At 42.1% G+C, this 15,000-nt stretch overlaps 1 protein-coding gene across 5 annotated transcripts in view; it reads left to right on the plus strand.

Annotated features, from left to right (window-relative positions):
* The window catches only part of ZRANB3 (zinc finger RANBP2-type containing 3), a 41,087-nt gene extending 26,247 nt beyond the window's left edge, over nucleotides 1-14,840 (plus strand). For all 5 annotated transcript variants that reach the window (XM_083406803.1, XM_083406804.1, XM_083406801.1 and 2 more), the window contains exons 13-21: nucleotides 1,452-1,902; nucleotides 4,373-4,588; nucleotides 5,440-5,531; nucleotides 6,593-6,694; nucleotides 8,218-8,363; nucleotides 8,811-8,957; nucleotides 11,781-12,180; nucleotides 13,835-13,966; nucleotides 14,421-14,840. In XM_083406803.1, coding sequence (XP_083262929.1) covers nucleotides 1,452-1,902; nucleotides 4,373-4,588; nucleotides 5,440-5,531; nucleotides 6,593-6,694; nucleotides 8,218-8,363; nucleotides 8,811-8,957; nucleotides 11,781-12,180; nucleotides 13,835-13,966; nucleotides 14,421-14,519 — 1,785 coding nt within the window. In that variant the 3' untranslated portion in view covers nucleotides 14,520-14,840. The remainder of the gene's footprint in view (nucleotides 1-1,451; nucleotides 1,903-4,372; nucleotides 4,589-5,439; nucleotides 5,532-6,592; nucleotides 6,695-8,217; nucleotides 8,364-8,810; nucleotides 8,958-11,780; nucleotides 12,181-13,834; nucleotides 13,967-14,420) is intronic.
* Nucleotides 14,841-15,000: the final 160 nt, after the last annotated feature.

A 15,000-nucleotide genomic window follows, 5' to 3' on the forward strand; every position in this document is an offset into this window, starting at 1 on the left:
GAGACCCAAGATGGCATGCAAATTCAAAGCAATTTAACATGATTCCAACTGTGTTATAATAACCAAAATGGCAATTAAAGTTAATATGTTTTTGACTGTGTGATTCCTTTGACCAAGCTGGGAACATTATTCATTTGCATGCAGTTGCAGTATTGTGAAGATCTATTTAGCCTATGAGTCAAGTAAGAACCGTTCGTAAACTGCAAAAGTAACTTTGGCTGGGATGGGGATATTGGCTACCATTCTGGAACAAGCACCATGCCTCTCCTCTCTTCCATGCAACCACAATTAGAAGCTTTCACCTTCACCTTTTGTTTAACCATAGCTTAGTATGTCATCCAAGCTATTATTCATCTTAACTGAGGTTTGTTGAAACAAACCAGTTTTATAAACTGGTGGCTGAAAGCTGACTTATTCCAAACAAACAAACTTGTTACATTTAACCACTGTTTGTCAGGTTTTGATGACTCGAGAAGCTGTAATTAATCCAAAAATCACACTGAAACCTTCCAAACACCTTGAAGCCATACCAGAGCAGGTGAAGGGCAACACAAGACCTCAAGGAGGGGGGAGGCTAGGCTTGTTCCCATCATAATAATCTCGAGGTTGGGAAGCTCAGGCCTCAGGATTTCTTTACATGTCCCTCAAGACTCTCGGTAGGCCATACATCTCACTGGTCCTGCCCCTCCTCAAGTGGCAATGTCTCTTACTTGTCTTGGTGGTGGGTGAAAGCTCTGGAATGTAGTCTACTGTATAAAGGTAAGCCACATTTACTGCTCAGGCCACTTTTGCTCCCATCTACCACTGGCATGGACCCCCAGCATAATGCTGTCGTTGGACTGAAAAAGCTTTTCTGCCTTTGCAATAAGTTTTACTCAGAGTAGACCCATTGACCTTAATGGGCCTAACTTATGTTTATTGATTTCTGCGTGGCTGCTATAAGTAAAATGTAGTTGAATGCCAGGCCAATCCCATGATTTTATCATGACACCAGGCTTCAACCATTGGCTTCACTGTAGCAGTTGAAACTGGTGTTGTACCTTGCTGATCTCCCATGTAGCATCCGACTTTCTCAGTAGCATGAATCAAATTAATAAAATTAAAATTCATAAACTAAATTAATTCATTTAACACATACCTGATAATGTGTCTTTCATGGGAAGCCATATCTTAGCAAGACAGAACATAAACTTTTTTGAGTGTTGCACTGACAGCTTGCCCGAAATAATAAACACAATAGGTTAGGAAGTAGTCTAGAATCCACCCGATTGGAATATTGGAATAATAATTTTCTTGATATGTCAAGTTTTTCCTCTTAAAATTTGCTGTATTAAAAGACTACCTGTTGGGGAAACGCTTCAGTTGGAAAGGTTAATAAATTAAGAAATGGAAGAATGAGACAATAGTTTGCAATGAAAGAGATGTAATGGTTGTTTTATCATCTGCCCTAGTTTGAAAAGGAAAAGCAGCATGATATTCGTGCCTTCCTTTCACCAAAACCAAATGCTGAAAAAAAGCGAAAAACTCCATCTTGCGATAAGGCTTCAGACTTCAGTCCAGCTTCTTCTCAAGCCTCCACTGAGAAGGACCAGGCAAATGGTGGCTCTTTGGACTCTGAGGAACTTGTTGAGAAGGATTTGCTTTGTAGAGAAGCAAAGAGACCAAGAGCTTTACCGCCATCGACTCCAAAGAGCTCTCCTGAGAAAAGGAGGAACTCTTCATTTGGAAAAACAAACCTTCCCGTTACAGAAGAAACCACACAAGAAGGTTTTGGCACACCAGTACCGAATTCAAGCAAAGGATGCCCTTCTGAGGCAACCTGGCGCTGCAGCCTCTGCACTTTCAGTAATAATTCACTGCTGCCTTACTGTGAAATGTGTGAATCTCCTCGGGGAAAGAACAGTAAGTAAGCCCCTGTGCTCCAATTAAGATCGCCTTTCTTTCTTTTTTTAAAAAGCCATTTTTAAAAATGGCACGAAAGAATGCTTAAAAATATGAAGTATTGGAAGAAAAACTTGAGTGACTTTTTTTCTTAAAATTTTCAGAAGAAGCTTCCAAAATTTTCACTTTGCCTATAAAGTATAACATGCCATACATTCAGTGGCAATGGGTGCCTCTGATATTACCATGGTGTAAATGTAATGCTTTGTAGTAGAAATTTCCTTGGCACCTTAACTTTTCCCAGTCCTCTTCAGGAAATAACACTTCTTTCCACAAGTCCATGAAACGCGTGTATTTTATTACTATTCTTGGTCAGGCAATGTACTGTAGCTATCTCACTTAATTACCTTATTAGAAGATGGGTTATTTTATTGGAAATTGACTTCGAAAGGATATATGGCATTTTATATTTATAAAGGATACCTAACATCCCTAAATCCAAAATTCAATTTGTATAAGGTTTTGTTCATTTTTTTAAGTTTGGATTTTATCTGCATGTGTTTGTCATATGTCCACCTTGCACACAGAGAAGCTCATTGCCTTCCTACCTTACCTCTGTTAGAGCCTCCCAAACAGGGCTGCTAAATCTTCCACACTTTACTGTTGCAGCTGCAGAATTCTCTGTCGCCCAGACTGAATTTCTTTTTCGGTATAAAGGCCTGGATCCAAAGCTCTCCCCTGCCTGCACAGGCAGAAGAGCATTTCAGCCTGTACAAGAAGACTTCATAGAATCATAGAATCATAGAGTTGGAAGAGACCACAAGGGCCATCGAGTCCAACCCCCTGCCAAGCAGGAAACACCATCAGAGCACTCCTGACATATGGTTGTCAAGCCTCTGCTTAAAGACCTCCAAAGAAGGAGACTCCACCACACTCCTTGGCAGCAAATTCCACTGTCGAACAGCTCTTACTGTCAGGAAGTTCTTCCTAATGTTTAGGTGGAATCTTCTTTCTTGTAGTTTGGATCCATTGCTCCGTGTCCGCTTCTCTGGAGCAGCAGAAAACAACCTTTCTCCCTCCTCTATGTGACATCCTTTTATATATTTGAACATGGCTATCATATCACCCCTTAACCTCCTCTTCTCCAGGCTAAACATGCCCAGCTCCCTTAGCCGTTCCTCATAAGGCATCGTTTCCAGGCCTTTGACCATTTTGGTTGCCCTCCTCTGGACACGTTCCAGTTTGTCAGTGTCCTTCTTGAACTGTGGTGCCCAGAACTGGACACAGTACTCCAGGTGAGGTCTGACCAGAGCAGAATACAGTGGCACTATAACTTCCCTTGATCTAGATGCTATACTCCTATTGATGCAGCCCAGAATTGCATTGGCTTTTTTAGCTGCCGCGTCACACTGTTGGCTCATGTCAAGTTTGTGGTCAACCAAGACTCCTAGATCCTTTTCACATGTACTGCTCTCAAGCCAGGTGTCACCCATCTTGTATTTGTGCCTCTCATTTTTTTTGCCCAAGTGCAATACTTTACATTTCTCCCTGTTAAAATTCATCTTGTTTGTTTTGGCCCAGTTCTCTAATCTGTCAAGGTCATTTTGAAGTGTGATCCTGTCCTCTGGGGTGTTAGCCACCCCTCCCAGTTTGGTGTCATCTGCAAATTTGATCAGGATGCCCTTGAGTCCATCATCCAAGTCGTTGATAAAGATGTTGAATAAGACCGGGCCCAAGACAGAACCCTGCGGCACCCCACTAGTCACTCTTCTCCAGGATGAAGAGGAACCATTGATGAGCACCCTTTGGGTCCGGTCAGTCAGCCAGTTACAAATCCATTGAGTGGTAGCAGAGTCAAGACCGCATTTTACCAGCTTCTTTACAAGAGTATCATGGGGCACCTTGTCAAATGCCTTGCTGAAATCAAGGTAGACTACATCCACTGCGTTCCCTTGGCTCCCAGTCTCCCTCTTCATGATGGCTCCCAGTCTCCCTCTTCCTGCTGCAGCCCTTATCCCATAGTATCTCCCATATCTAATTCTTCTCTTGAGGGCCTCAAATACTCAGGAGCAGGTTTCTGATGGACTAACAGTGGGAAAGAGGGGAGAAGGTCTTCATTTCAGGAATGAAGCTTGTTTCGCACACATTAGGATCAAAGCCAAGGTTGCTGTTCATGAAGCCTATGCATTGAGTTGCCAGTCATACGGCAGCAGCCAGACATAAAAGTTTTTTCTGCATTGGGTGGCTGTATAGCATCATCCTGTCTAATGCCACTCTGTACTAGGAGGGAAAGAGTCAGCATGCATGAGCTATGGCCTGCCTTCTCTGGAGAATTGTCTATATAATTGGTTGTGTTGGCAACTCTTCTTTTAAGAGCTAACTAGTGGACTTTGCTAGGAATGCACTGTAGGCTTTGCTGTTACCTATCAACCTATGTGTAAGGGAGGGTTTACTACTGTTTTTGTGGTGTTTGTTTTTAAAAAATGTACAGGTATAAAGAACGAAAGCCAGATCAGCAATTCTGTTTCTCCGGGGATTGGGGAAGAAAGCGCAGCCCGAGAGATTATAACCCTTAATGATACAGGAGGGACAGCCCATAAAAGTTGCCGGAGAAATATCCTAGAGCAACCACTGACTGGGATGTCCAGTGGAACGAAGGAAGACATAAATGAGCAATCTAACTGTTGTGAGCAAGAGCTCAGAGTGGGTAAGGAAAACTGATTTCCTTCTGGAGCATAGCTACCTTGTGGTGAGCATGTCATTTTGTGTATCAACCAAACATTTTATTGTGTATTCTCATGCTCTGGGGATCAGTACATGCAGAATATTTGCAAGAGCCCCAGAAGTGGTGATCAAAAGAGGGTATTCAACTAAGTTTTGTTCAGAGTAGACCCAGTGATATTGATAAAGGTGACTAAGTTAAGTCCATTAATTTCAGTATGTTGAATACCACCCACAACGACTTATATATACATCTCAGAGATCACGAATAATTCTGCACATGAAAAAAGCCTTGAGGGAGTTCAGAGATGGTGAAGCAGTTGCTCCCAGTAGATTTGGGGGTTCTTTACAGAATTGTGGTTTGTAATATAGCAATTTGGGCATGTTATGAACAAAATTTTTAATATGTGCTTCTTTAAGGAAAATTTTTGTAAACAAGTAAAGCTTACTTATGTTTAGCAAAGTGAGACAAAGTTAAAAAAATGTGCCATGAAACACTCTGCTGTTTAATATAGAAAACCAATCAAGGGTCCGTTTGCCCACACCCAAAGGCCACTGCTGAGACTTGGACCTGGCACAAGTTGCCTCGAGACTGCTATGCCAGTGTTTCATGTCACACTTCTGTTTGGCACAACTGTCTTACACAAAAGCGATTATGCCACGAGATTGCCATGCTGCTTCATAAAAACTAAAGTTTGACACAAACTGGTGGTGGTGGAGGAGTGAGAGCTTTCCTGCTCATTGGGTAGAGCATGCCTGTGCTATATTGTCTAATCTGCCCTAAGGAGAAGAAAGGAGAATGAGTTTTGATGAAAGTCATTTCACCTTTATTTACAGAGCATACAGAAGACTCGGAATCATTCCCAGCATATTCTGGCCTGAGGTTCTGTGCAAGTAGGAACACAGACAGAATTCATGTCTACACAGTGGTAGGGTGCTGCTGCTGCTGTTTGCTTCAATCCAACCTGGAAGATTATGCAATGGTTCCTGCCCTTTTCTCCCTTCTGTAGCCTGCTGTTCTCTCCCAAAAGACATTCCTAAGGAGTGAAGGACCCCCTGAAAGGGGATGCAGCATGGGAAGTTGTGACAGGAAGGGGGATTGGCAGTATTTGCTATAAAACACAACTCAAAACTGCATTCAGAAGAACATGGTAAAGTCTTTGCTGGTTTGATGCCTTGTTTATTTGCAGGAGTGGGATGCATTGCTTCACGGCTTCCCCTTGCTCCGTGACAAGTTGTAAGCCTGGGGAATTTTTCATGAAGCAAGGGGAAGTCATGAAGTAACGCACCCCGCACCTGCAAATAATCGAGGCATCAAACCAGCAAAAACTTTACCATATTCTTTTGAATGCAGTTTTGAGTTGTGTTTTATAGGAAGGGGGATTTGGCAGAAATCAAAGGGAGGAGAAATCACCATGAGAGGAGAGGATTGGCAGAAATTGGGGACATATCCCGTGAAAGCAAAATTGCCTTTGCGGTCATGCTGGTCCCTGTTAGATCCAAGTCATTGCATTCACTGTTGTATAGGGAGCTTCTGCCCTAACAATGGGGAAAACACACTACAAATAACTTGTTTGTTCATGGCCTGTTGTTGGGTTCTTCTCTCTCTCAGTGTAATGTATTTAATGTGGTTTAAAGTAGGCTTCTTTTCTGTAGAAATGAAAAATTATCAGTACATCCTAGAGTAGGTTAAAATAGTCTTATGCCGTAGGACCATCTGTCTCATCATCTTTGATGTAATGGGATGGTTCATAAACATTTCTACTGCTCAGGGCTAAGGTATCAGCAAACTAGAATGTTGGCAGTGCAACTGCAGTGAGGCCAATGAAAGGTCCATGAATTTTGTTGTTGGTTTATTGTAAGAAGCAGTTCTGATGAGTAATTGAAGATAAATTTATGGTAGGAAAATCACCAACTTCCTTGAAACCTTCAGATAACCGAATACCTTCCTGATTTAGGGGACTTAAAAACATTTATTTGATCCATCTAGGATGGGGAGCCCCTGAATTGTAACTTCATTCCACTGGATATAAAATTGGATAACTGGGAAGATTTACCAGCATGCTTTCAGCAAAAACAGAACCGTTCATTGGTAAGATCAATTGCTGCAGTTATAAATAATGCCCAGGGTGTATGCTTGCAGTTTTCCATTTAAGTAACAAAATGTTCTGCCTTGGTGTCAGGTTTTCAATTATTAGCTAAGTATATACAGATCTTAATTGCTTTTTTTAGTGGAATGTGTTTCTTGGTGGGGAGGGAATATCACACTTCCCTTGTCTGTGCATATACTCAAGTGCATAATTAAATTGCCCATCTGCAGAATTAGGAACTCAATTCCGTTGTCAGTCATCAGTCATTTTTTTAGAAAAATAATACTTTAGCACTGCAATATGATGGGTAGAGAAAGGGTTTAAAAATAAAACAGTAAGACTGCACAGGGTGCATGCAAATAACATTAAGAATTAACTTTTGTTCCTGTTCATTTTGGTTTTAAACTGTTAACACATTCCAGCCAGGAAAACACATCAAGATGGGTACAAAACAGGGCTATGGTGGGGTGGGGTGGGGGGGTCAGTGTTCTAAACTCCCGCTGTTCTAGGCACATTCTGCACTTCCAGCTACTCAGAGACTGGAGAATAGACCCTCTTAAGAATATTAGAGAGGTGGGCAGGGGAAGGACTAGACCATGTGAAAAATAAACATAATATTTTAGCTGCAGTTCATTCATTTTCAGCTTTGTATTCTTGTTATAAAAAAGCACGCCTAGACACATTGTTGTGCCCATAACCTAGGTTTAAGGTGCCATTTAGCTCCTAGCTAACTTTCAGTACAGTGGTATACATGTCTACTCAAAAGTAAGTTTCTTTGTGTTTGATAGGGCTTAATACCAGGTAGTTGAATAAAGGATAAAAGCTTAGGCTTTTGTTCAGTTGCTGTTGGGAGAAAAGGATTCTTGTGCCTTTAACAGCTGTATGGCAAGCACAAATTAAACAGGTTAAGTACTTTCCAGTATGGAAATACAGTTATGACAAGATGTACAGGTTCCACCTATTTGCTGCTTTATTTGATTTTGCTGCCTGCCAGCCACCTAGATCAATTGGCAAGCAGCTACTTGAGATTGGGGTTGGGGAAGAAGCATGGAAATTGTCTGTCACTCATTTTGCTGCCTGCCAGGCAGATGGAACAGGCAGCAGGCAGCTGCTTGAGGAACTTTTTGAAAATGTGAGGATGGGGAAAGAAATGTTGGGCCTTCTTTGCTGCTGTGCTTGTTTTGCTGGCAGGTGGAGCACACAGCTGCTTGAGAGAGGCCTCAATATGAGAGCAGGGGGAGGATTTGGCAAAACTTTCTTGTTTCTGCTGCATGCCCTATTTAGAGACGTTTGTAGATAACATTCAATCTCAAGCATCACACTAGTATGGGCGTATACTTTTGTGAGTTGTCTTGTATGCATTCTCTGTGTATTTTCTTATATTTATGCTCCATAAAGAAACTTTTAAAAATATATTGCCAGCCAGCATTAAATATGTCTTCTGGAATACAGCGTGTGAAGAACTCTCAAAGAGCAAGAGCTTACAGGTATCAGATTTTATTATGTTTTGTATTTTCTCCTCCAGATACTGAGGTTTGTAAGAGAATGGAGTGGTCTAACAGCCATGAAGCAGAGAATTATCAGGAAAAGTGGCCAGCTATTTTCTAGCCCCATTCTTGCTGCTGAAGAGCTGTTGTCAAAACAACAAGCCAAGCTCAGCAGTACCAAACGGTGTGTGCTAACAGCCTCTTTTTCACTCCGGTAGAGGGATGGGAAATAAATCACCTTAATGATGCAAACATGACTTAAATTACAAACTAGTTTTAACCGAGTTGGTTTGATATAGTAGGCTCTTCGTGATTTTGCATGATAAAATGTGGGGAACAGTGAGAGAAATAGGTTTAGCAAAAACAATGCCAAAGGATTCAGAACTCATGAATCCCTATGTTATTACAATAGAAAATTAAGTAATTCATCACCCTGATGATAGTTTTCATATCAATGTAATAATGGATCTTATTTAAAATAGAACAGAGAAAGCTGCTGGAAATGAGAGTTTTACAGATTGCATGTGGAAAACAGGGATTAGCTTGAGAGGGGAATTTCCTCAAGAATTCTGCATCTCAGTGTTTTGCGTTGACCCACAGACTAATAATGAAATGTTTCCTATGTTTCTAGGTACATAACAAAAGAGGATGTAGCGAAAGCTTCACTAAAGAAGGCTGACAGTATTGGGGGCAGTGTTCGTATAGTTACTAAAAAAACCCCAGTTGCCTTAAATGCCCACACTGCCCCTGCTGGGGAAAAGGACAACAATTCTACAAAGTAAGTTTCAAGTATGCAAGGTAACATTGATTTCTGTAGGTTGCATCTGCTAATGCAGTGAGACTTCCTCCCCTATCCCTCATCTAGAGGCTCTCCATACAGCTTTTTTGGAGTGCATTGGGGGGGATGCAGGCTAGAGGACGTTCCTTTGCTCAGGTCTAATGTGCAAAAGAAATGGCAACATTGGAGAAAGCCCCATGTCCCTCATTTTCAAACTGTTAGTCAGTTCTTGACAGCTGGGCACCTTTGTTAATCAAAACCGATCTTTATCTAACATTAAAGTAATTTCCCGTTACAACTCCCATTAGTCCCAGTGAGCGTCACCAACGACCAGGGATGATGGTAGTTGTCTTTGCAAATGAAGTGGTGGAAAAGTTAAATGAGCCCTTTAGTGTAGGATGAGGGCCAATAAATTGAAGCTGAATCCAAACAAAATGGAAGTATAGTGGTACCTCGGGTTACAGACGTTTCAGGTTACAGACATTTCAGGTTACAGACTCTGCTAACCCAGAAATATTACCTTGGGTTAAGAACTTTGCTTCAGGATGAGAACAGAAATCGTGCTACGGCGGCAGTGGGAGGCCCCATTAGCTAAAGTGGTGCTTCAGGTTAAGAACAGTTTCAGGTTAAGAACAGACCTCCGGAACAAATTAAGTACTTAACCCGAGGTACCACTGTACTTTTGGTGGGTGGTTCATCTGTTCAGGGTGGTGGTGTTCTGAATGGCACTGTGCTCCTCTTAAAATAGATGTCTGCAACATGAGGGTGCTTATAGACCTAGCTATTACTTGAAGTTCCAGTGGCATCTGTAACTTGAAGCATCTTTCTGCAGCTGAGTACAGTCGCTGTGGCCCCTCCTAGACAGAGAGCTTTGTGGTGGTTATCTATGCCCCGGTTAAATTACTGCAATGTGTTGTTAATGGAGCTGTCTTTGAAGACAGCCCAGCAATTGCAATTGGTAAGAAAGACAGCAGCAAAGTTAATAACTGGGACTGTTTGCCAGGAGCGTATCATGAAGGACATAGAAAACTGCTTATGCTGAGACAGGTAATTGGTCCTCTTGGCCAGTAATTTTAACATTGACTGGCAGCAGCTCTCTAGCACTTCGGACAGAGAAGTCTCCTCCAGCCTTACCTGATGATGCCAGGAATTGAATCTGGGAGTTTGTGCATCCAAAGCAGACATTCTACTACAGCGATTTTGGTGGTTTTAATTAGTATTTTGGTTAAAAGGAAAATACTTTAGTGGTATAATAAAAAGAGAATTCCTTGTGTGCCTAAGATCCATGTTTGGGGCTAGTACTTTTTAGTGATAGAGCGCCAGCAGGGATTTAAAATCACAAAACATGCAGCAAAGCATGGAAATATAAGCTGCTGTTGTTGTTGTCGTTTAGTCGTGTCCGACTCTTCGTGACCCCATGGACCAGAGCACACCAGGCACTTCTCTCTTCCACTGCCTCCCGCAGTTTGGTCAGACTCATGCTGGTAGCTTCAAGAACACCATCCAACCATCTCAACCTCTGTCGTCCCCTTCTCCTTGTGCCCTCCATCTTTCCCAACATCAGGGTCTTTTCCAAGGAGTCTTCTCTTCTCATGAGGTGGCCAAAGTATTGGAGCCTCAGCTTCACGATCTGCCCTTCCAGTGAGCACTCAGGGCTGATTTCCTTAAGAATGGATACGTTTGATCTTCTTGCAGTCCATGGGACTCTCAAGAGTCTCCACTGCCTTGCCCCTTCATGGATCACTGCCTTGCCGTGACGAAGGGGCTTGAATAACTCAGAGAAGCTATGAACTATGCTGAGCAGGGCACCCAAGGTGAACAGGTCATAGTGGAGAGTTTTGACCAAACGTGATCCACCAGGAGGAGGAACCGGCAAGCCACTCCAGTATCGCTGCCAAGAAAACTCCATGGACAAAGACAACAGGCATAAGCTGTTAGAAGGGGATATTTTAAAGGTTCAAGTTCCCACTTCCCTTAGCTTAGAAAGAGACCACGTTTGGCAAGTTAAAAGATGGTTTACTTACAAACTTCTCAAAGGTTAGATTCATGTGCTCTTCCATACAGCAGCAAGAAAAGACAGGCAAGGTTAGTTCCAAGGTGTAAATGTTTCTAAATTGTTTGTATACAAACACAAAGCTGTCTTGCTAAAGCCACATGTTCTAGGCTTGGAGCAACCAGCGCAGACATCCTTAATGGTAGGGTTCACATGGTGTAAAGTGAGAGATCAGAGAGTTTGATAGCCCTTCCATCCAAGGTGAGTGGGTGTGACCTAGCAGGACAGCTTACTTTATGGTCCTAACACTTTCATGCATTAATTGGAGTAACTATATGAGACTGGATATGTCCCAGAGTTTTGACCCTTTGCTTGCTGGTGCTTTAAGAACTCTATTGATTTATGGTCTGTTTCTGAAGTGCTGATCCTTACCTTCAAAGCGTACACAATGTGGACCTGAGGGAATGCCTACACCTATATGTGCCTGTACCATGTGTCACCTTCAAAGATCCTCTGGTTAGCTTCCCTATCTTAAGATGAAGCAGGTGGCAACTGAGAGAGCACATTCTTGCTTGTAATGCCTGAGAGACTTACCTGGCAGCATTTTTTATGTCTTCAGTGCAAGGTGACCTTTTTTATTTTCCCAGGCTTTTAACTCTGGTTATGTTAAGCTTCTTCAACTTCTTCCCCACACCCTTATATTGTATAATTGAAGTTTAATTATGGAAGGTGCCCTGAAAACTTAATGGTGGGTTACAAATTCTTTAAAATAAATAAACAAAATGGGGAAATTGTTCTTCACCAAAATAACTGACCTGTTTTATCTTTAGGTTGGCTTCAGAAGATGGGAACTGCCCAGCCCTCATATCAGGCTCTAGTCAGGCTGATTCTGTTGAGGAGCCCACCTTAGGCAAAGACTACTTGCAAGCTGTAGATAATGAAGGAAATCCACTTTGTCTTAGCTGCCAAATGCCAGCAGTCCAGATTGACCAGAAGTCCACCTCAACTGCCTGTGACACACGGTTTTGTTCTCATAAGTGCCAAGATAACTTCTTATTTCGCACTAGCCAAAGCTACTTGAGAACTAGAGTATTTGAGATAGAACATGGGGTTTGTCAGAAGTGTTCTCTGAATGCCCAGGAACTCTACCTTTGTGTCAGAGATGCCCCAAAGAATCACCGTAAAAATCTTCTGGAGAGCTCCTGGATGTCCAAGCTTCCTTTAGCTCAGGTAAAATGTGCTGTTGGATTTAGTCAGTTACCAATCAGGAATAGGGAACTGGATCCAAGCTACTTTGAACAGGTGGGTGGGATCACCCACCTGTCAGTCAACTCAGATATGACATCAGGTGATTCAACTTCAAAGGAAGAATCTTAAGCCATAGCTGTAAAGATTCCTGCCAAAAGGGAGACTTGCTTTCAGTGCTGAGCTGCAGGCCTCACTTTCTGCAAGAAAAAGTTAGGTTTGTGAGCATGTTATGTTATAAAATCACCTCCTCCTTTAGAAGATGAAGGCTTATGGCTCTTGAAGCATTTCAAAGCCAGTATTTGCATAGTCCAACTATCAGCACGCAGACCCAGCCTGTCACCTGTATTCTGCCAGCAAACTACACTGTGAAGACACAGTTTGTTGTTACAATTGTTTAAACTGTGGTTTAACACTATTTCCAAGAACCTAAAAGGCTAAATTTCAAAAGGTGTTAAAGAGTATCACTTGATCTTAACACTAACTTCATTATAACTTGTCAACTTCCTCTTCTCTAATCTAAGAACAACAGACCTGGTCCAATAGCCACCACATGTATATTTATTTACCTTTTGCTCTTTACATATGTATCTAAAACCATTAACATTTTGAACAACTTTGGTTAGATGAGACCCTATTTCATGTTCATAGAACCAAGAGTTGGGGTAGGATTCCCCCCCCCCCCAATACATGTTGATATTCTGGTAGTAAGGATGTGTGTACTAGCTACATTTAGAAGTCCATGTTCAGATCTTCTGGAGGATTGTGAACAAGCTGTGTGTGTCTATGCGCCATCATTTTACCTCATGGCTTTAGATTAACAGAACCACAGTTTAGCATTACATCTGAACTGGCAAACTGTAGTTTTTGTGATTCCTTCAACTAGGATTGTAATTGTTGTTTGGATGTTATGGCAGATTGGTTTGACTAACCAGTAAGTGTTTGATTAAGCCAGGTGTCCGCCATCGGCTCAGGGGCGAGAGAGGAAAAGCCAGATGGATTCCATAGAACCCCCAAAGAGCATGGGAAGCAGCACCTCCTCAGCGGAGGAGAGTAACCATGCCTCCAGTGGAGAAGAGCTCCAGGGCTCGGAGGAGGCGAGGCAGTGCCAGGACACCTTGCCTGGGCAAAGCGGGGAGGAGAGAGGTCCTCCGTTACCCACACCCTCCCTGGGCTGTAGGCTTCCGCACTCAGAGGGGAGGCGCAGATTGGGTGTCAAGAAACTACTCTGCTGGAGAAGGTTTAAGGACTGCCCACTCACAGATTCTGCCACTGAATGAGCCAGCCACGGGAGAGTGGCACTCTGCACAGAGAAAGATTATTTTGGCATCAAAAGCAAGGCTTCACAGCCGAGCAGGGAGGCATTTGCCTACTTGCTCTTGAGCAACCCCTTGGTACCTTAACACCAGGCATAGGCAAACTCGGCCCTCCAGATGTTTTGGGACTACAACTCCCATCATCCCTAGCTAACAGGACCAGTGGTCAGGGATGGTGGGAATTGTACTCGCAAAACATCTGGAGGGCTGAGTTTGCCTATGCCTGGATTCAGCCAAATCATGAGGAGGTAGAAAGGTATGTACAAGCTCGTTCCTAATTGGTAAAGGCTTAGTAGCTTATCTAATGTCCTATCTAATTGCAGTTAAATGAAATTATACAGAACCCAACTGAAGGTCAGTTCTGGCAAGTGGATCATATAAAGCCAGTTTATGGTGGAGGAGGACAGTGTTCCCTGGAAAATCTTCAAACATTGTGTACGGTTTGCCACAAGGAGGTGAGTACAGAATACTCTGAAACAACCCTTCAGCATTATGCATGTTGTTGTTGTTTAGTCGTGTCCAACTCTTCGTGACCCCATGAACCAGAGCATGCCAGGCACTCCTGTCTTCCACTGCCTCCAGCAGTTTGGTCAAACATTATCCTTAGACCTATTTATTCTTTGCCCTGTAGTCAGTTTCTCTACCAGTTATTCTTTCGCATTTCCTTAATTCTTAAAAGTTGGCAAATTCTCTCATTTGCCAAGCAGATAACTGCACTCCAAAGGTTATTTACTTTAGGTGCAATGCAGTTCTGTAATTCAGGTAGACAATATATGTTAGACCATCTTAAAAGTTACCACACCAACCAACATTTGCAGTCTAATCAAGATGCTGTAATCAGTGCCAATTTCTCTGTACAGTATATGTTGATATGAAATGCATTTTATCTAACTATTTTCTTTTTTTCAGAGAACAGCAAAGCAAGCCAAGGAAAGAAGTCAAATGAAAAGAAAATCTGTAGCTTTAAAGTATGGATCTGATATTACTAATTTTTTTGTGAAATTATGAAGCTCAAATAATTCAGATGTGTAGTTTATGTGTAGTTCATCAAACTGATTAATCATGCACCTTAATAAACTAATAGGTTGACTTTTAGTGGGATTGTCCTAAACCAATCACCTAGCTTTTTCTAAGGCTAGATACTGGAGTTATCATGGCAGATAAATGTTGAGAAAGGCAACATTATACATGCAGACGCATCTCTACCTACATCTTTGGCATTTTAAAGTTTTGGATTTAAAACTTTTGTACTTTCTTAGTCCAAGGTTTGGAATGTAAAATTGCATTTGACAGTGATAGACCAATAAAAATTAATGATTGTTCCCCAAACTGTATTAGTGGTTAATACAGAGAGAAATGCACCAGTTTAGCCCTTAACCATCTTCTCATATATGACAAGTAGAGTGGTGGAATAGCAGAATATGCTTTTTAAAATATCAGTACTGCTGTAACCTCTAGCTTCCTAATTGCACCATGAGGTTTGTCCTTG

This window comes from Podarcis tiliguerta (assembly GCF_965153285.1).
Source record: "Podarcis tiliguerta genome assembly, chromosome: 1".
Lineage (NCBI taxonomy): Eukaryota > Metazoa > Chordata > Lepidosauria > Squamata > Lacertidae > Podarcis > Podarcis tiliguerta.